General features: G+C 51.6%; 1 protein-coding gene and 2 pseudogenes across 1 annotated transcript; 2 read left to right on the forward strand and 1 right to left on the reverse strand.

The window, feature by feature from the left end:
- The first annotated feature begins 1,348 nt into the window (after positions 1-1,348).
- LOC103255802 (SAGA-associated factor 29-like) lies at positions 1,349-21,896 on the forward strand. The gene is made up of 7 exons (XM_008053750.1): positions 1,349-1,380; positions 2,292-2,356; positions 3,251-3,343; positions 20,469-20,619; positions 20,815-20,850; positions 20,941-21,092; positions 21,775-21,896. Exons 1-7 carry the CDS (start codon positions 1,349-1,351, stop codon positions 21,894-21,896), a joined length of 651 nt encoding a protein of 216 aa, XP_008051941.1.
- Positions 5,085-7,729, reverse strand: LOC103255793 (annotated as a pseudogene).
- Positions 18,651-19,791, forward strand: LOC103255797 (annotated as a pseudogene).
- Positions 21,897-21,959: the final 63 nt, after the last annotated feature.

Consider the following 21,959-nt stretch of genomic DNA (forward strand, 5'->3'; position numbering starts at 1 on the left):
AGATTTCGTCGCTGCTGGGCTGTCGCTATTGAGTTCAGCCCCGAATACCTCAGGGAGAAGCTACAGCGGAACCTGGAAGCGGAGCACGTGGTGAACTGAGCTGCTCGACGAGGGACTAAGGGCTTCTGGGGGGCGGGGCGGGTTCGGCTGCGTTCATATTATTCCGTGAGGCAGGAAGGGGAGGATACGAGCCTCATTCGCTGCGCGTCCAGCTTCGTTGTCCTGGTGGTGTCGGCCAAGGTCGAGGGGATGCCGCTACTTCAGAGACACCGGTGAGGCCCGGGGAGCACCTTACGCAGCTCCGGGACAACAGCCCCGGCCACTCCCCCTTCACTGACAACCTCACTGCCTCACCGTCTCCAACGTGACTCTGGCCTTGAGGAGTCCACCTTCGTGGCCCCAGCTTCGAGTGTTTCAGTTATGGCCCACTCCCCACCTGTTCCCACGTCCTGGAGACTGCAACCGCAGGACACTACAGTCACCTTGATCACGCTAGCTTAGGGGACCGCACCCTAGCCCCTGACCTGATGTTTCCTAAACCCATCTCTCGCCCCAGGGTGGTGAACGATTGCCTAGGCAAAGAGCTCCTGTGCATCCATGCCTTTGAAAGGAAACCCTGACCCAGAGCAGTGGATGGACACCAGAGCGGCAGAAATGAGGAATTGGGACCTGCACAGCCATTACATTGTAAGTCAGGACCAGCTTCTGTGTCGGTGTGTTGTGTATGAGTGGGTGAAGGGGGCACTTGGGCTGAGTCTAGGACTTGGCCTCCCCCTGCCCTGCCACCGTCCATTGTTTTACCTTGGACAAGTCCTTCTCCCCACCTAAGCCTCTGTGTCCCACTAGTCAAGCAAAAGTTGTATCATTAAAGGCTCTGCCTCATAAACTTGCTCTCTGTAGTTCTCTGTAGAAGATTTACAAAGGCGTTTGTCCTGCCATCAGCATCCCAACCTTCAGACAATGAGAGTTCCTGCTTTTTGGCAGCCCTCAAGATGCAGAAATGAGAAGTACTGATGATGGTTTCAGGGCCCTGACTACTGAAGATGCCGCTCCCTCTCCCCAACATGAACCCTGTGTTGGAGGCATGATAGAGAATTGCACACATCCCCAGCAGGGTTTCTCAGCCTTTCAGAGGCTGCAGGAAAAGTGGTGTCCAATAGGGCCTCCTCAACGCATGGAATGCTGAAGTGTTCTGGCCCATTGAAGAAGGTCGAATGGCTCCATGGCCTTTTATGTGTCTACAGCTGTCTCTGGAAAGACTATGAGATTTCCAGGAACGGAGCATAGGGATGGAATTAGAGCAGAAAGAGCACACTTGCCTGAGTTGCAAAATCGGGGATGATGCTCCATGTCCATTTTCACCACAAGTTGTGAGGATTGGTAGGACCTTGCACAGAGTTCCTCGAGAACTAGGAAGGACAACAAGTGACCCAGCTAGGGCCAGGGCATTTGGGAGTAAGAAATTACCAGTTTCAGGTATCGCCCACATTGTTTCCCTGTGTTTCCAAGGCCAGTTTCTCAGTCGGTCAATATTTTTGCCTCTTAATTTTGTCTCTTGTTCCCATCAGAAAGAGAATGATCTGGTAAAGCTGAGAGTCATGGAAATGACTGCTTAACCCTTCTGGGGTCCTGAGATCATTTCCTGAACTGTTTTTAGTTTCCTTAGACCAGGAGTCCCCAGTTTGTGGTCTGTTAGGAACTGGGCTGCACAGCAGGAGGTGAGTGGCTGGCGAGCTGAACTTTGTCTTCTGTCATATCAGCGGGGGCATTCGATTCTTAAACGAGCGGGAAACCTATTGTGAACCGCGCATGTGAGGGGTATAGGTTAGGTCCTCCTGGTGAGAATCTAACCCCTGATGATCTGAGGGGGAGCTGAGGTGGTGATTAGCAGTGAGGTTTGACTGCACATCCTCTCCTCCCGTCTGTGAAATAATTTCTGAGCTGTCCCAGGCAGTGATCTATCCCTGGTTCTGGATTTGCCAAGAGCCACTTCATCTGCTTTGCTTACCTCTCTGGAATCCTGCTTACTTTTTTGAGTTTCTGCTGTCTTGTCTTTTATGTTTTTAAGACTAAAAAACCAGGCAACACCCTCTGGTCCCTTCCCACCTGGGGGGCTTTTGTGTCCTCTCAATAAATCCTGCTTTCTAACAAAAGGAAGAATAATAAACATATACTGAGCACTTCTAGTTTCAAGCAGTGGGGTTGGCCTGAATAACCCAGGGTGCCATAACTAGAAAAGGAAGTCTATGCTGTGTGTTTCAGCCAGATCTCTCCCTTTTCCCCACCCTCAGCATCCTCTGGAAAACCCTAGACAAAATGGCTGAAGTCAGGTTTCTGTTGGAAGAGAGATGGATTGGTAAATTGGAGAGCAAACTGGATGATCAGGTTGAATGAGATCCTGAGAGCAGCAGTCACATTTCTCTGTGGGGAGCCTGTGGCCATAGCCTGGTAGAAGCACCCCATGGGGTTTCTGGCAGAGTGGATCTGACGCTGGGAAGGGAATGGAGATCATTCCCAGTTTTAGAGGCAGGGACTTCCTAGTTCTACCTCCGCAGGCTTAGATGATTTCCCCGTCACCTCCCTTCGCCTTTGGGGCTGGGCTAGTCAGCCTCGTCCTTCCAAGGATTCCCATTTCTTCTAGTGGTTGGTTTACAGAGTCACGCCTTCTGTGTCTTAAAGCCAACCCTCCGAACCCCTTCGGACTGTCATTTCCTTGGCTCTCCCACCTCTCTTCCCCTCCCAGCAAACCCATAGTGGGAAGATTCTTCATTCATCTGAGTGTCGTCACGCTGCCATTATGGTGTTGTTTGAAATCAGGGGGTTATTCAGCTGTGCCTGAGGAGGTCAGGGTGCCACATTTGATCTTTTTTTTAAAACTTTTTATTGGATTATAATATATATTAAAAGAAAAGTACACATAAGTATACAGTTCAATGAAATTTTCCCTAACTGAACACTTCAGTAACCAGCAGCCAGAGTAAGAAACAATGTGGACAGCCACTCGGAAGCCACCCTGTGTCTCTTTCTAGTTCCTTCCCCCAGGGGTATCCACTGTCCTGATGTCTTGCCAGTCTGTTTAGCCTGGTGGTCCCAGGACATTTAGCAGAAGGGGCTGGGCTTGTGTTAGGGCATTGTTGCTCACTGGGGAGGTTGGGTCTCCCAGCCGGGCTCCTCTAGCAGCTCAGTGCAGCTTGGATTTGGGGGCAGGCACACATCTCTAGTGCCTCAGGGGTTCCCTTCCATTTCACAGTGGCCAGGATCTCCAGCCTGTACAATGCCTCGGAGACCACCCAAAGAAAGGTATTGATGACCCTGCCCCTATGGATCGGGAAGCCTGGTGACAAATGAGAGCATCAGCTGCAAGGTAGGGGCTGGTCCAGGAGCCGGGGCTTACACTTTGTTCCACATACAGGCTCCACCCCTCTGTGACACCATTCCTGTCTCAGGGTACTATGTGGACAAACGTGGAGACAAGGTGGCAGCCCTGGTGGTAAAGGCTATGGATGGGGCAAGCAGTGTATCCTGGCTGAGGTGGTCCGTTACAGCAATGCCGCCACCAAGTGAGTGCCCGCCAGCCCCATGGGCTGTCCTCTTGTCACACCTACTTAGCCACTGCTTTGCCGCCTAACTGCAAATTGGGAGAAAAGCTCCCCAGGGGGCGCTATGGGGGGATGGCGTGTGAAGGGACCATCTGGCTCTTCGAGCTCTTCCTCTCTCCCTGACTCAGACTGCCCTCTTGCTGCATTTCCTTGTGATCCTCTGCAGGTATGAGATAGATGACATGGATGAAGAAGGCGAAGAAGAAGTGGCAGGGGAAGCCTGGGAGGCAGCCCAACTGCTGGAAAGGAGTCTAACCCTGGCCATGGGTGAACTTGAGCCCTTGCCACCCCTGGAGACACATCCTGAGCCTGTGGCAGATCATCCCATCGCTCCAGCAGAAGGCAAACCCTTAGGCGGGCCCCACAAACCCTTAGGCGGGCCCCGAGGCCTTATTACAGAAGGAGAAGCTCGTGCTCACCCTGTATCCCCAGACCACCTGCTTCTACCATGCCCTGATGCACACACCCCCACAACGGATAAGGCTACCTCCCAGCAGAGGATGTTCCTGACACAAGAACCAGGCCGATCAGACTGGTCAGGGTGTCATCTTCACACTTTCTCCCGCTTTCTCCTCATCTCCAGCCTCTGAGCTGAAGGGACCTGGAAGCTGCACTCCCTCTTCTGCTTTCCCGAATTTTCTGTCACACCCTCCAGCCCTGCCAAGCACCCTCCACCCTGTTCTTGCCAGCTTAAGGTTCACTAGGAAGCCCCACATTCACTTACCATTCTTCTAGTCTCACCTCACTTCTGCATTTAGAGGAGATAGAGCCTCAAGGTAAGAGGCTCATTCTCCTAATGACTCATTATGGTGGATGCACATTGCCTGAGGGCAGGATGCCTGCCTATCGCCCTGTGTTATCCTTAATCCCCTTAACATGGGAGCCCCAAATAGTACTAAGTCTTTCAGTTATGGCCCAACTGTGTAGGGAGCGAGTCTACTTTCTCCGTGCTCTTCATCCCTATCTTGTCCTCTATTGCTAAGATATCTGGTGCAGCAGGGACTGAGGCCAAGATATCTTGACTCAAGTGAAAGATGAAGACAGGAGTGCTTGGCAGCCCACGGCCCAGAGGCTCCTGTCAGTCTATGGCAGTGCAGGGGGAGGATAGGCTGGCCTGGCCTGGGTTTCTCTGACTAGCCCCTCCTGTCTGCTCTGCTGCAACCCCAGGATGACTACTCAGTCCTGTCTCAGGACACGTCCTATGTAGATGGCTCTTCCCTTCCCCTCAGCGTGGCTCAGAGATACATGGTGGCTTGCAAGGAGCCCAAGGAAAAGTGACGTCGCTGGCAGACTGGCCATCTCCTGCCCCCCTCAGGGGTGGTAACAAAGGAAGTTCTGTTCTTCGGCAGACCCTCTTTCGCTTTCCCTGAGAGGACAAGCTGGGGAGCTGGTGGCTTGGTTTGGGGCAGGGGGTGGGTGAGTGATGGCCTCGTCTGGTCCAGGGGTCATTTACTCTTTCAGCTCAGGTTTTTTGTTGGCTTCCAATAGAGGCTCTGTGTTGTACAGAAATCACATTTTGTTCTTAAGCCCATGGGTCAGTCCTGTTTCCCACATTCCCATTGGAGGAATTCCCAGGGAACACCCCATACAGCTACGAGGGGAAGGTGAGGTCGCAGCCTGCTGCCTTTTCAGCATAGTTGGCATCAAAATGCTCATTCTGGGCCACAGTGAAGGTGGTTTTCCAGTCTCCAATGATACCTTGGGGAGAGGGAGGAAGCAAGGCTGTGGTTGGACTGCAGAAGATGCCCTGAGTGGCTGAAGAGTTCAGGGCGCTGCTCCCACCCTCCCCAAACACCTGTGCTGGCGAGGCACCCAACTTTCCTCATGAAAGGGGAGATCCGGTGGGCCATGACTTCGAGGGGGACGGTGCTGTAGTTACACGTGGAGTTCTTCCTCATTTCCTTGAATGACGTGTGCTGGACAATGTGGTCCGCAGTTTCCTCTGGCAGTGAGTGTCCCAGAAATGCCAAGACCTTCAGAATCTCCCTTCTGGGGTTCTGGAGCAGCAGAGACCTCTTCAGTAAAGGTTTGGGTTGCTCATTAGGCAAACAAAAGCCTCAACAATGATCTGCCCACTTCAACTAGGAACTTCAAAGCCAGGACATTGACTCTGGTCCTGTTTCCCTGGAGCAAATGTAATTGTTGTCTTTCCTGTATTTGTAATAATCAGTGTTTTGTTCCTAATGTTTTTGGCAGTCTTCTATGACTGTGGGTCCAGGGCTTGACACACCCTTTGGCACCAATGAGCAATAGCAATAAACTGCTGTTTTTATCACATGTGGCTCACTCAGGTGCTAGAAGATATGAGCGGTGCATCAAAGTGGCATCGTAGCTGAGGAGCCTAGGCCAGGAACGCTGGATGTGGAATCCAGGATGCCGTGTTGGCTGCCCTAGGGGAGGGGTCTAAGAGGCTCCTCAGGGCCTCAGAGTTACTGCCTCCCAGGGGCGACCTGGAAGGAAGCAGTAACAGATGGCCTCACCTCCTTCATGTCCTCATAGAAGAGGTGGAGGACAGGGTGGGTGCGACTCAGCTCCCACCACTCCTGCACATGCTGGAACCAGGATTCATAGGAGACTGCAGAAAGGACACAGGGTAGGTCATCATTTTGGCTAGCTGCTCCTTGTCTCCAGCGCCCCTCCTCCTTCCTCTGTCAGGCACACCTCCAGCCATGAACTTCTCCAGGAAGCTGTCCCAGATGCCAGGCTCAGGGTATAACTTGGCCATATGGTAGGAAATGGTAGTAGGAGACGGCCACATCCTTGGCATTGCGGGCAACATAGACTATCTGCAGGGGCAGAGGAACCACCTCCAGCACCATCACCACACAGTACCCCCCACAGCAGTTTTGCTTTTGGTTTTCCAAAGTGGGAAACGGGCTTAGAAGCGGCTTGCTTGAGATCTCACGGTACAATTATGACTGGGATAGGGTCTGAACACTGCTCTGATGGCAAAGTCCTGGCTTGTCCCAGGAACCATGTTTTATTCTAATTTAACATCCATTAATGCCAAAATACCCACATTTAGAGCAAGGCATGCCGCATCCCTACCAGCCCCCTCCTCCCCAGACCTATGGGCACCCAGGCTCTGCTTTCTTAGGTGTGAAGGGTCTCACTTTCCTGGTCGTCTGACCCACACCAGAGCTAGAGGCAGGTGGTCTCTCCCACCAAGGTGAGATAAGGCTCTGGCTGGGCCTGTGGATCATGCCTGTAATTCCAGCACTTTGCGAGGTGGAGGCAGGAAGATTGCCTGAGTACAGGAATTCGAGACCAGCCTGGGCAACTTGGTGAGCCCTCATCTCTACAATAAATTTGAGAAAATTGCAGGGTATGGTGGTGCGTGCCTGTGGTTCCAGCTACTTGGAAGCCTGAAGTGAAAGGATAATCTGAGCCCTGCAGATTGAGGCTGAAGTGGCTATGAGTGTGCACTTGCACTCCAACCTGGGCATCAGAGTGAAATTCTGACTAAAAACAAAACAAAACCAGAGACAAGCCTCAAGGAAGTGAGGAGGCCTTACCAGAAAAACAGGCCCAAAGCTGGGATGGCTGTGGAGCCTCCTTCCTGGCTGCCCTTGACCTGTTCCAACACAGTCTGAGGGAGCAGGGCCAGCGGCCGGTGTGTCTTGATGAGATGTGGAGCCGGTATATCTTGAAGGATCTCCACACCTGAACCACAGGTTGGGAAAGGTCTAGTGAGCTGGAGTCCCAGTCCTGTTTCCCTCTACTCCCCTTGCCTCCAGCACACGGGCACACACCTGAGGGAGGCCCTGGGACACGGAACTCAAGGAACGACACCTGAGTGACGATGGGGGTCCTGTTACACTTCTCTACATCACTGCCCTGGTAGATCGTCCAGTATGTGGCTGATCCAAGTGGTGCCTGTGGCGAGAGGGAGGAAGATGAGAGGTGAGCAGGGCTGAGGGCAGCACTGCTGGCCAAGGTGAGGACTGCAACCCAGGAGGGAATGGGTGGTCTTGTTTACCCACCTGCCTTTGGGTAGGTGCTGATCAGCAGGTCATCAGGCATGCCTTGAAGTTCTCCAGTGTCACCAGCCCCTTTGGAGTGTAATTGATGAACGGGACCCTCTTCACATACTCCAGTGGTGGGCGGGAGGTGTCCTGGTCCAGCACCATGTTGCTACTGTGTCAAGGTCCAGAGACTGACCCGCTTCCCTTAATGTCGTCACGACAGTACTGTTTGCTGAATTCTTGCTTTAGCATAAGGACTTTGAGGTGTAGGGTGATTGAGCAACTTGCCCAAGCTTACCAAGCTAGTAAGTGTGGAGCTGGGATTCAAAACTGAATCAAGCCCTAGTGCGGTGATTCTCAATTCTGGCTGTCCCTTTAATTTACCTGCAGTGCTTTTTTCTTTTTGAGTCAGAGTCTCTGTCACCCAAGCTAGAGTTCAGTGGCATGATCAACTACCGCAGTCTCAACCTCCTGGGCTCAGGCGAATTTTCCACCAAAACCTTGCCTGTAGCTGGAACCACAGGTGCATGCCACCATACTTGGGTAACTTTTTAATTTAGGGTAGAGAGGAGGTCTTGTCATGTTGTTCAAGCTTGTCTCGATTTCCTGGGTTCAGGCAGTACTGTTGGCTCAGCCTCCCATAGGCATGAGCCACTACACCTAGCTAATTCACCTGCAAAGCTTTACAAAATCCCATATCCAGGCCCAGTCCAACTAAGGCTCTCTCTGGGTAGGCCAGGGTCCAGATGCAGGTTTTTGAAGGTCTTTGGGAGATTCTAACCTGCACTTAAGAAGATCTAGGACCTTCCTGACCTAACTCCTTGCCAGCGTTATCTTACTACTTCTTGCTGTGGTGCCTAGTCCCCATCCAGTGGGCTCCTCTCCCCACCACTGCCCTCCTTGAGCTCCACAGGCTCCTCACATGGGGATACCTCCCCGGTGGTCTGGCCTCTGATCCCACTAGCCCAGCCACACTCCACATTTTGATTCAGAGGCAAATACGGCCGATTGAGCCACTGATTTTGCTTTTGTTGTCAGGGTTCAGTATGGGAATAAACAAAACTCTAATGGCTAAGCAGAAAGAAAGGACAGAAACCCTCGTCATACTGGAGTGGTTGAAATGGGAATGCATGAGAAAAGGGCAGGGATGACAGAGAAGGGAACAGATTCATAGGAGCTGGTTTCTGCTTTGGGAACTTTGGAGCGAGAACCTCAGCAGGGCTAGGGTGGCTCGGCCCAGCTTACCTACACTCTGACACTCAACTGATCTCCCAGGTATCTGGCTCTGTGCCCTCCTTGGTGTGCTGTGGCTTAGTGGGTTGGAGTGGCGAGTGCTGAGCAGATCGCCGTGATGAAGGTTTTGTGGGTAAAAAGTCGGAGGGATCTAAGCCAGGGCTGGGATTTGGCTGTCGTAGCTAAGAAAAGGGTGGAGTCTGGGGTACCTCCCGGGTTCAGGTCATCCTTCTGCTTTGGCCTTCCAAGTAGGTACAACTACAGATGTGTGCTACCATGCTCAGCTAATTTATTTGATTTATTGTAGAGACCAGTCCACGTTGCCCAGACTGGTCTCAAACCTGAAGGATCAGGCACTGCTTTCAACTACGCTTCCCACAGTGCCGGGATTACAAGTGTGAGCTACTGTGTCCAGCTGGTGGTGGATTACAAAGAGGGGACAAACATGACTAGTTGATCTACAGAGCTTGCTTTGGGGGCTGGAGTTTGGAATTGGAATGAACAAAACTCTGATGACTCAGAAACAAGAAGGAACGAGGATCCTGGACAGTCTCTATGTTTTATTTTATTTTTTGAGTCAAAGTCTCACTCTGTCACTGAGACCGGAGTGCAGTGGCACAATTACAGCCACCGCAGCCTCGAACTGCGGGGCTCAGGCAATCCTTCCCCTCAGCCTTCCAAGTAGCTAGAACTACTGGTGTCGCACCACCGTGCTCAGCCACTTTTTGGATTCGTAGAGATGAGGTCTTACCATGTTGCCCAAACTGGTCTTGAACCCATGGACTCAAGCAATCCTTTAGCCTCCACCTCCCAATGTGCTGAGCTACAAGTGTGAGCCACCGTGCCTGGTGATTCTGGACAATTTGAAAGAATTTGTGACCTCAGAGGCAATCTGGAGAAACCTTAGGATGTGGTGCCTGCAGGCATAGGAGAGCCTGCTCAAATGCTTGCTCCTCCCTCCTCTGTTACCCTCTCCCAAACTCTGGGAACTAAACTGGCTAACTCCTGCTGAGCATTAGCAGTGATTATGGAACAGCTGGGTCACTGTAGTTTCCTACAGGCTAAGTAAACTCAGGGAGTTCACTTAGTCTCCGAAGGTCAAATACTCAGCTTACTTATATTTAGAACTGAGTAGAAGCCAGGCCCGTCATGTGCTACTTGATTAAATATTTATTGACCAGCTACTCTGTGAGGGATCTTGTTCTAGTAGTGAACAAGAGATGCCCTCTGGGAGTTTAGTATAGGGGCTGGTGGGAGACACTAATGATATAAAGAGCTCAATTTTAACTATCGAGCCAGGGAAGACGTCACTGAGAAGGTGGCATGTTATCAAAACAGAAGGTCTAATGAAGAAACTTGTGATCATAGGGAACAAAGGCCCTAAGCAAGTATTGGCTAGTCCCAGAACGGCCACAAGTACCATCATCGCCATTTTCAAGATGGGGACATGGTGGACAAAGTGTGCCTATAGAATGGTCCCTCAACAAACAGCCTGACCTGACATCGTCTGCTCCCTAGACTAGCCCCCACCCGGGTGAATCTCACTTACGTCGCTGGGGCACACAGAGTGCAGAATGAGGCCTCTGTGACATACTGATTCAGTTCAGGCTTGGTGTCAGCAAAGGGACCAGTGTGGTATCTTGGAGCTGAGGTCCGAGGAGGTGGTGTCCCGAAGGCTACCGGCATGTGTGACTGCAGCGGCAGGCAGACATCACGAGGAATCTGGGTGCAGCCAGCGCAGGGTGAGCAGCAGACGTGACCAGGACGGCGCAGGCAGCATGTGCACCAGCACACGCAGATGGAAAATGATGGAAGGTGAAGGCTTCCTTGCAGGGCAGGCGCGAGCAAAATGTGGCAAGCTGTGCGAGGCCTGCGGCTGTTGCGAGGCCCACTCAAACTGCCGGTGGGGGACACCAGAGCGGTGGGAGGCGGCTAGGGGCAGGGCCCAAATCCCGGCATGCCTTTCTCAGCCCAAGGGCAGACACTGGCACCGGGAAGCCATGCACGATGAGCACCATCTCCCAGGGGAGGAGAAGAGGGTGCAGTCTGTGAGTCCGGCCCCCACAGCCAGTGGCAAGCCGAATGTGCTCCCCAAGGTTCTTCAGTCGTCACATGGCCTTCAAACCTAGCCACGAGGCCCCGCCCCCTTCACGGAGGTTGGTCTCCCTTGCACGACCTCAGGCCCCGCCTCCAGTGTTCTAAGTACTTGAACTCAGTTTCTTTCCCTTCTAGGCTCTTTTCCAACTCCCGCCTGCTCCCCAATTCCCCGGTTGCCAGACCCCAGTCTTAATCATCAGGTCCCTCCCAAGAGACCTATCATATGAAACCCCTATTGCTCTAAAATTGCAGCTAAGGAGGACTCAACATGCAGCCTGTGATTCTAGTATAGCACTTAGCAAATGAACACCTCTCCCTAGAAACTACAGAAAATAGAAATTGCTTATCATCTCTTGCTAGGCCAGTTTTTATCAAATGGAATGTTTAAGGTTAAATTTAGAAATTTTCCTTTGTGATTAAGGCTAAACATAAGACTACTTGAATAGCCCAGCTCGGTGGCTCATGCCTGCATCCCAGCAATTTGGGAGGCCAAGGCGAGAGGACTGTCTGAATCCAGGGGTTCAAGACCAGCCTGGGAAACTTGGAGAGACCTCGTCTCTACACTACATCAAAAATCTAGCTGGGTGTGGTACAGGGCGCCCATAGTTTCAGCTACATGAAAGGCTGAGGTGGAAGGATCACATGAGCCTAGTGAGCAGATGCTGTGATGGCCATGAGCATGCTAGTGAAATGCCTGTTAGCAAAATAACCATCCATTAAGCAGTAAACCACATCCTGCTTCACGGAAAATCCAGATATGCTGTTATGTAACTGCTTGAGATAACTGTTCTATAATTTTTACTGTTCTGTTAAGTGTTCTGTAACTGAACAGCCCAGATAAGCTGTTCTGAAACTGCTTGAGCTAAACTGTTCTGTAATTGTAACTGCTCTGTAACCAAAATTTCCTGTTTGACCCACATCCGACCTTGAAAAATTGCAGTTTTGGCCTCTATACACCCCTTGCTTGCTCCATTCAGGGTCGAGAGTTTTCCTGGCGTGAGCCTGCTCACGACTGCTGGCAATAAACGACTCTATAATTTAACTCTCAGTGTGATGGCAACTCCTTAATGCTTGCAATTCAGCTACAACATTTGGAAGCCCCAGAGAGATTGGCAAAGCTCAGGAAACGTCTCACTCTGGATCTCTCCGACTTTGTTGAGAAGTTATAAGGGAGGTGTCCCCTGAGACGTTCCAGGGCTCCGTAACTGTACTTCCTGCCTGGAGGGATCTGAAATGACCACCAACTTCCCTTCACCCAAACATATTTGAGTCCTTCTACATTTCCTGCAAGGAAAGATTTCAGTTTGGTTTCTGTCTGTATCTCTGTTTGTTGGGGGAACCCAGTCTGATAAGGCTGCCCCAGAGTCATTGTTCACTAAGTCATGGTGTTGACTGAACAGAGACATCTGACTCTTCACTCCCGATTCTCCTCCTTAATGTTGCATTTTTCCTGTATACCTCTGTCAGAACTTTGGATCCGACTCACTGCCTTTTTCTCATCTGTTTCTCTCAGTATGTGATCAGGTCTTTCTTGACCCTCCGGTCCCCTGGACTGTATGATAAAAAACTTTTCTGCTGGATTTAGTGAGGACTACGGTGTCTGCCTTTTAAAAGGCAGGCTCTGAACCCTCTGTGAGCCTGACTGACCTTCATTTGATGTTGGATGGACGTCTACTGAGTCTCTGGATGTTCACGGTCCTCAGTCGGTTTAGAAGCTTGTCACAGGAACACCTGGTCACCCAGACCAATGCCCTTATATTGACCAGTGGCTGGGTTTGTTTCAGAATCCCCTTCCCTGGTTAAAAGTATGTTCCCTTGAGTCTCGACCCCAACCCCATCTGCTCATCTCTAAGTCCCTCTGTCCTCTCCCGTAATGTTCAGCTCCCTCATGCCTTCTACTGTTTTATCCCCCACTGACCCTGATGAACTTCTTCCCTTCTTTTCTCCTCCTCCCTACAGTCCGACTTCCTCACCCACCATCACTTCTTCCACCTCTCTCCTGCCCTCCCCAACTCTTGCCTCTCACTTCCATCCCAGATGGAACCAGCCCCTCTTCTTCCCCTCCGGGAAGTTCCCCCTCTGTGGGGAATGGACCAGGATAATGGCCCTTCTTGGTATATGTTCCCCTTTCCACCTCTGATTTGTACATCTGGAAGGGCCCAAACTCCCCGTTTTCAGAAAAACCCCAAGTTTTGACCTCTCTAGTCGAGTCTATTTTGCACACTCATCGTCCCATCTGGGATGATTGTCAGCAACTCCTGAATTTTTACCTCTAAGAAATGAGAGTGAATCAAGGTTAAGGCTAGAAAGTCTATCTTGGCCTCAACTGCTGGTACAGAGGAGGGGATTCAGAAAGTTTGGAGCGAAGTTTTCCCCCTTCCCGTCCTGACTGGGATCCTAACACCAAGTGGGGATCCAGGGCATTAGACACTTATCACTGGACTCTCTTGGCTGGTTTGAGTGGAGCGGCCTGGAAACCTAGTAATCTTTCAAAGACCACCAAGAGATTCATCAGGGTCCTGAGGAGTCACCGGAGACATTCCTTGAACGTCTCTGAGAGGCGTTTCATACCTATACCCTGTTAGACCCCTCAGCACCCGAAAATGCTCGGGCTGTTAATCTAGCTTTTGTGGCTCAGTTGGCCCCCGACATCTGGAAAACGTTGCAAAGCTAGAGGGCTCCATGGGAATAAATATCTCTCAGCTGCTTAAAGTGGCGCATAAAATTTTTAATAACCGGGATGCCGAAAAACAAGAACGGGCAGCTCAGACAGCAGATAAAACGGCCAAGTGACAGACAAAAATATTGGTGGCTGCCCTTCAGGCCACCCGGACTGAATCAAAGCCAACTCACCAGAAAAAAGGGGAAAACAGGAAGGGACAAAAAGGGACTGGGCATTCCCCATTGGCTAAAGATCAACATGCATATCTCAAAGAGTTTGGCCACTGGAAAAAGGACTGTCCCCATCGCCTGAGGTCAGTCCTGGCCCTGCCAAACACGGAGGATGGGGGGTGGGCTCAGAAAATGAGTCAGTCTGAAGGGGGCAGGGTTCTATTTTTTAGGTCCCCAAGAGCCCATGGTAACCTCAGCTATCAAGGCCACCTGGTCCAATTTCTGGTAGACACCGGGGCAGATTTCTCTGTCCTACAAACACCCCTGGGTTCCATGTCAAACAAAGGGGTTGCTGTTCAGGGGTGACAGGCACAATCAGTGACTGTTGGTTTACTTCCAGCCAGCCAGGTAAATTAGGGCAAAAAGCTGTTACTCACTAGTTTCTAACATCCCCTGACTGCCCCTGCCCCCTGGGACTTGCTTTGTAAACTGAGAAGAACATTTGTGTTCTCACCAGACAAGACTCCTACCTATCAAATACTCTTAACCATTCCTCTCTCTGAAGAGTACCTTCTAAGCTCTTCTGATCTTCAGGCTGGGGACTTTTCATCAGGTTAGCTTCAACAACTACAATGAGATCAACCTCTAGCTTGGACAGAGACTAACCCGCCAGGATTGGCACAACACCATCCCCCAGTTGTGGTGAGTCTAGTAGCATCAGCCACCCCGGTCAGAATAAGATTGTACCCTGTGAGTTTGCAGGCACGGAGGGGTATTGCTCCTCACATCAAAAGACTTTTATTTATTTATTTATTTTTGAGTTGGAGTTTCACTCGGTCGCCCAGACTGGAGTGCAGTGGCCGCTTCCGGCCACCGCGGCCTCACCTGCTGGGCTCCAGCAATCCTTCCTTCTCAGCCTTCCGAGTAGCCAGAATTACAGGTGTGCGCTACCACGTCCGGCTGATTTTTTGATTTATTGTAGAGATGAGGTCTTGCTGCCCAGGCAGGTCTCGAACCCGAGGGCTCAGGCAATCCACTCACCTCAGCCTCCCAAAGGCGTGGGATTACAGGCTGAGCCACCAAGCCCGGTTTCAAAAGACTTTTAAAGGCTAATATCCTGACGCCCTGCCAATCGGCATGGGATACTCCCTTCTTGCCAGTTCAGAAATGAGGAACGTCTGGTTATTGACCAGTCCAGGATCTCTGAGAGGTTAATATGTCAGTCAAAACTACCCATCCCATGTCCTGAACCCTTATACATTACTCAGCCTATTTCCTTCCCAGCCTCAAGTCCACATTGTGTTAGATCTAAAAGACAATGGATCTCTCGGCATGCCCATTTTTGCCTTTGAATGGATGGCTACTGGCTCAGGGGAGACCAGTCAGCTGACTTGGACCCAGCTGCCACAAGGATTCAAAAATTCCCTGACTCTTTTTGGAGAAGCCTTGCAACTGGACTTACCAGGGTTCTGTGTCTTACACCCCGAAGGTATTTTGCTCCAGTATGTAGACAATCTCTTGCTTGCTGCAACAGACATAAACACTTGCTTAAAAGATATCAAGAATTTGTTGCAGCTCCTCCAGGACCTGGGCTACTGTGTATCAGCTAAAAAGACTCAACTCTGCTTGGCCGAGGTCTCCTATTTAGGATATTGGCTACAAAACGGTAAACAAATCCTAAACATGGCCCAGAAGGAGGCAATTGTCCGAATCCCTACCCCAACCTCAACAAAACAAGTACAAGAATTTCTAGGGGCATCGGGATACTGTTGGTTATGGATACCAGGATTTCCTGAGATTGTCAAGCCCCTATATTCCACCACAGCAGGGAATCAACCTCTGACATGGACTGCCACTGTGGAATGAGCATTCCAGCAGTGAAAGATGGCTCTTACACAAGCCCCAGTTTTCGCCCTCCCAGATGTTACAAAGACCTTCTACTTGTTTATTCATAAACACTGAGGAATAACAAAGGTGGTTCTTACCCAGACTTAGGACCTTGGCGGTGACCAGTGGCTTATTTGTACAAAAGGTTGGATCCAGTGGCCTTTGGATGGCCATCCTGTCTTCCAGCCATCGCCACCACTGCTATACTGGTTAAGGAGGCAGACAAACTGACTTTTGGTAAAAACCTAACCCTTTCTCTCCTAATGAGAGTCTCAATACAGTCACTCTAATGCCCGATGATAATCTGACGACTCCAGTTCATAATTGTGAGGACGTGTTGAATGTCTCCCAAGTCAACCGTCCCGATCTTCAGGACACTTCCCTGGACTGAGCTGATGCTGACCTGTTTGTTCACAGATGGCAGCAGTCAGGTGGTAAAGGGAGTTCTCAAGGCTGGCGGAGCGGTGACCACAGTTCAGATGTAATCTGGTCACAGTCTTTGCCCAGCAGCACATCCACCCAGAAGGCTGAGCTAATTGCTTTGACCAAAGCCCTGCTGGGGAACAGGAAAACAGGCAATTATCTTTACTGATGGCAGGTACACTTTTGTCACTCTTCATGTCCATGCCATGATCTACCGGGAACGAGGACTCCTCAACATGGCAGGTAAGACAATAAGAAGCAAAGAGGAACTTTTAGCCCATTTAAAAGCTATATGGCTCCCCAGGGAGGTGGCAGTCATTAATTACAGAGGACACCAAAAACCAGACACTCCAGAGGCACCAGGCAATTGCCTAGCTGACGAGGCTGCTCAAGAGGCGGCCGATCTCCCAGTCGAGCCCCTCACTATCCTACTCACTAAAACCTTCCCAGTCCCTTCGCTCCCAGGACAACCCACATACACCCAGGAGGAAGAACAGCAGGCTGGCCAATCAGGTGCACAAAAAGGGACGTCAGGAGGGTGGACAACCAAAGACTCTAAAATTATCCTCCCAGCTGTCCTTGGACTTACTCTGGTAAATCAACTTCACTCTACCACACACTTGCGAGGTACCCGAATGACTGAAATGCTGAGCGGTTTGTACTATATCCAAAATCCAAGAGGTCTTACCGCATCTGTAAGACAACTAAAAGAATGGAATGACATGCCTGTTAGCAAACCAACCATGGTGACTACTGCCCCAACCGTCCAGTAAGCAGTAAACCACATCCTGCTTGATCGAAAGCCCAGATAAGCTGTTCTATAAATGCTTGAGATAAACTGTTCTGTAATTGTTACTGTTCTGTTGACTGCTCTGTAACCAAGATTTCCTGTTTGCACTGCACTGGACTCTGACAAAATTGCAGTTTAGGCCTTTATGAACCCTTTGCTTGTTCCATTCTGGCTCGAGAGTTTTCCTGGCATGAGCCTGCTCTCAACCGCCGGCAATAAAGGACTCTGTAATTTTACTCCCAGAGTGATGGTGCCTCCTTAATACTCGCAGTATGTCTACAACACCACTGCACTCCAGACTGGTCGACTGAGTGAGACTCCTACTCAAAAATTAATAATTTTTAAAAAACTGCTTAAGTGCACATTTTGCTTCCTCCTCCCTTCACTAGCCTTGGATCTAGTAACTGTTGTGGGTTCTGAAATAACACAGTCATTTGCATTAGCCCCCCATAAGCAGAGTGCGCAAAGAAAAACTGCTCGTCTCTAAAAGCTTCTGGGGGTCCTAGATAAGAAATGAGTTCTGTTGAAACTTCCTAAACTCAAAAATGTTTCTCTTCCCTTAGTCTCTACATGACAAGTGCTTTCTTTCATGCCTTTGAATCAATGTGTATGCTGTTCAGTATTAAGTCTTGTGACCCAAAAACTCCTGGTGTGAGCGAAGAACTATATTCAATTGGAAAGCACCCCATTCCCAATTGTCAAAAAGTCATTGCAACTTGAAAGAGTGACAGGATTGATGTGATAGGAACACTGATTTTGTCTGCAACTGCCTACGGTATAAACTCTGATTAGAAAACATATAAAGCCGGGCTCGGTGGCTCAGCCTGTAATCCTGCACCTTTGGGAGGCTGAGGTGAGTGGATTGCCTGAGCCCGCGGGTTCGAGACCCACCTGGGCAGCGAGACCTCATCTTTACAATAAATCAAAAAATCAGCCGGGCGTGGTAGCGCATGCCTGTAATTCTGGCTACTCAGAAGGCTGAGGCGGACAGATCGCCAGAGCCCAGCAGGCGAGGCTGCGGTGGCCAGGAGTGGCCACTGCACTCCAGTCTGGGCGACCGAGTGAGACTCCAACTCAAAAAAAAAAGAAAAAGAAAAAGAAAACATATAAATAGTGGTCACAAATCACGTAATTGCTATTAATCACTAGTTAAGATCGATAAGAAAATGCCTGTTTTCCTATAAATACTGGGATGGGTTTGTGTTCCTTTGAGCGGGCTGTGGTCCAAGTACCAAGTCGGTGTCCCTGAATTATGAATTCAGGTTAAGCTTCTTTCCTCCCCGTTTCCTGCCTGTCGCGTTTCATTGGCGAACCACAGAAAGCAGCCCAGTGTTGACCCGGCTGCCTCACTAGCCCACCTCTTCGCTGGGTCCAAAGCCAGTTTGTCAGGGCACCGCCTCTCGTTAGTCTCCTCCCTATGGTAGGCCCCACCCTCGCCACTAGACTTCTACCGCGTCCAGTCCTGCCCACTGTCACAGGCCTGACCCAGCCTTTCTCGGAGACCCGTCTCCTCCAGGAAGCCTTCCGCCTCGCACAGAGACCGACCCCTCTTACCAGGGCCCTCGCCTGCTGTCCGTCAGGCCCTACATTATTTGCGGCCCCAATTGTGCTGCTGGACCCGACGAACAGGGTTCACTGTGAAGCCCATGTAGATGCGAACCCGGTGCCGAGGATTTAAGCAATAGAGCAGGTAGACGTTGAAGAAGCGCCCGTGCCCTCTCTGTGCCCCCGGTAAGGACCCATCGTGAGCAGCGGTCAGGGATCGCAGCTGGGTTGATTGCTGTGACCAACACCCGGGGAGGGCTGGGTCGCCAGGGCTGCAAGATGCTTGTTTCCGGCACGGTCCCGGGGCACCTCGGAGGCCACGGCAACGCGGGTTCGCGCACCCTCTCCTGGCTGCAGGGAGGTTTCAAAACCGCCCCGTCGCGCGCTGGCTGCTGGGCAGGCGGCGAGCGCCAGCCAATGAGCGTCGGCTCCTGCGAGTCGGGCTTATGCACTCTCGCGAGCTTATGCACTCTCGCGAGCTTATGCACTCTCGCGAACTGGGGGCAAGCGCAGAAAGCCTCGGCTGTTGGAAGAACCCGACTTCCGGAGGGTGGAAGTGCTGCGTTAAGGATGTCTACAAAGGGCGGAAGCAGGTGGCCCAGCAGAAGTAGCTCCTGTACGGGCGGAGGGTGGTGTGACCGGGGTCAGGGCTGAGGTTTCATGGTCCCAGCTGGGCTGCCGCTATTGAAGTCGGCGCCTGAATACCTCAGGGAGAAGCTGCACTGGGACCGGGAAGCGGAGCACGTGGTGAGCTGAGCCTCTGGACGAGGGACAAAGGGCTTCTGGGGGTGGGGGGGGGGAGAAGGGGTTCGGCTGCCTTCAAATTATTCCGTGTGGTAGGAGGGGGAGGATACGAGCCTCATTCGCTGCGTGTCCAGCTTCCAAGTCCTGGTGGTGTCGGCCAAGGTCGAGGGGAGGCCGCTACTTCAGAGACACAGGTGAGGCCCGGGGAACGCCTTACGCAGCTCCCAGACCACAGCCCCGGCCACTGCCCCTTCCCTGACAACCTCACTCTCTCACCCTCTCCAACGTGACTCTGGCCTTGAGGATTCGGCCTTCGTGGCCCCAGCTTCGAGGGTTTCAGTTATGGCCCACTCCCCACGTGGTCCTACGTCCTCTGGACTACAACCACCGGACTCTACAGTCCCCATGATCACACTAGCGTTAGGACCGCGCCCTAAACCCTGACCTGATATTTCCTAACCCCATCTCTCGCCCCAGGGTGGTGAACGATTGCCTAGCCAAAGCGCTCCTGCGTATCCATGCCTTTGAACAGAAAACCCTGACCCCAGAGCAGTGGATGGACACCAGAGCGGCAGAAATATGGAACTGGGGTCTGCACAGCCATTACATTGTAAATCAGGACATGCTTCTATGTCAGTGTGTTGTGTATGAGAGGGCGAGGGGGGCACTAGGCTGAGTCTAGGACTTGCCCTCCCAGCAAACCCACAGTGGGAAGATTCCTCACTCATCTAAGTGTAATCACGCTGCCATTATGGTTTGGTTTGAAATCAGGGGGGTGTATTCAGCTGTGCCTGAGGAGGTCAGGGTGCTACACTTGATCTTTTTTTGAACTTTTTATTGCATTATATCATATGCTAAAAGAAAAGTACAAATAAGTATACAACTCTGAAATTTTCCCAAACTGAACACTTCTGTAACCAGCAGCCAGAGTAAGAAACAATATGAACAGCCACTCAGAAGCCACCCTGTGTACCTTTCTACATCCTTCCCCCAGGGGTCCACTGTCCTGATGTCTTGCCAGTCTGTTTAGCCCGGCAATCCCAGGACATTGGGCAGAAGGGGCTGGGCTCATGCTGGGCCCTTGGTGCTCACCGAGGAGGTTGGGCCTCCCAGCCAGGCTCTGTAGCAGCTCAGTGCAGCTTGGGTCTGGGGGCAGGCACACATCTCTGGTGCCTCAGGGGCTCCCTTCGATTTCACAGTGGTCAGGACCTCCAGCCTGTACAATGACTCAGAGACCACACACAGAGAGGTGTTGATCCCCTGTGGATCGGGAAGCCTGGTGACAAGTGAGGGCATCAGCTGCAAGTTAGGGACTGGTGTCCAGGTGCCGGGAATAAGCTTTGTTCCACTTACAGGCTCCACCCCTCTGTGAGACCATTCCAGCCTCAGGGGACTATGTGGTCAAACTTGGAGACAAGGTGGTGGCCTTGGTGGTAAAGTCTGTGGATGGAGACGAGCAGTGTATCCTGGCTGGGGTTGTCTGTTACAGTAGCGCAACCGACAACTGAGTGCCCGCCAGCCCTATGGGCTGTCCTCTTTTCATACCTACTTAGCCACTGCTTTGTTGCCTAATGGCAAATTGGGAGGAAAGCTCCCCACGGGGTGCTATGGGGTGATGGCATGTGAAGGGAGCTCTGCTCTCCCTCTCTCCCACACTAAGACTGTCCTCTTGCTGCATTTTCCTTGTGATCGTCGGCAGGTATGAGGTAGATGACATGGATGAAGAAGGTGAAGAGAAAGTGGCAGTGGAAGTCTGGGAGACAGCCTAGTTGCTGGGAAGGGGTCTAACCCTGGCCATGCATTACGCGAGCCCTCCCCACCCCAGGAGACACATCCTGAGCCGGTGGAAGATCATCCCACCACCCCAGTGGAAGGCCAACCCTGAGGCAGACCCCGAGGCCTTATTCCAGAAGAGGAAGCTCATTGTGGCCCTGTATCCCCAGACCACCTGCCATGCACTCATCCACACACCCCCCACAACGTGTAAGGACACACCCACAGGATAGGACGTTCCTGACACTATAACCAGGCTGACCAGGCGGGAGTCATCTTCCTGCTTCTTCCCATTTTTATCTCATTTCAAGCCTCCAAGCTGAAGGATCTGGAAGCTGCCCTCCCTCTTCTGCTTTCCCGAGTTTGTTCTGTCAGCCCCTCCAGCCCTGCCAACCACCCTCCACCCTCTCCTTGCCATCACTGAGATCCCTAGCAAGCCCCACGTGGGCCTACCGTTCTTGCAGTCTCACTGCACTTCTGCATTAAGAGGAGATCAAACCTCAAGGTAAAAGGTTCATGCTCCTAATGACTGTTACTGTGGATGCACATTGCCTGAGGGCAGGATCCCTGCCTATCGTCCTCTGTGTGGTCTTTAATCCCCTTAACACGGGGGCCACAAGCAGCACTAAGCCTTTCAGTTATGGCCCAACTGTATAGCGAGCGAGTCTACCTTTTCTGTGCTCTTAATCCTTTATCCTTGGCCTCTGTTGCTAAGAGCTCTGGTGCGCAGGGACTGAGGCCAAGATATCTTGACTCAAGTGAAAGATGACAACAGGAGCACTTGCCAGCCCATGGCCCCAAGGCCCTGTCATTCTAGGGCAGTGCAGGGAGAGGACAGGCTGACCTGGCCTGAGCTACTTTGACCAGCCCCTCCCGTCTGCTCTGCTGCAGCCCCAGGATGACTACTCAGTGCTGTGTGAGGACACATCCTACGCAGATGGCTCTTCCCTTCCTCTCAATGTGGCCCAGAGGTATGTGGTGGCTTGTAAGGAGCCCAAGAAAAGGTGAAGTCGCTGACAGACTGGACATCTCTGCCCCTCTCAGGGGTGGTAACAAAGGAAGTTCTGTGAT

The sequence above is a fragment of the Carlito syrichta genome, unplaced genomic scaffold (assembly GCF_000164805.1).
Source record: "Carlito syrichta isolate Samal-C Ts95f unplaced genomic scaffold, Tarsius_syrichta-2.0.1 Scaffold288416, whole genome shotgun sequence".
In the NCBI taxonomy this organism is placed as follows: Eukaryota; Metazoa; Chordata; class Mammalia; order Primates; family Tarsiidae; genus Carlito; species Carlito syrichta.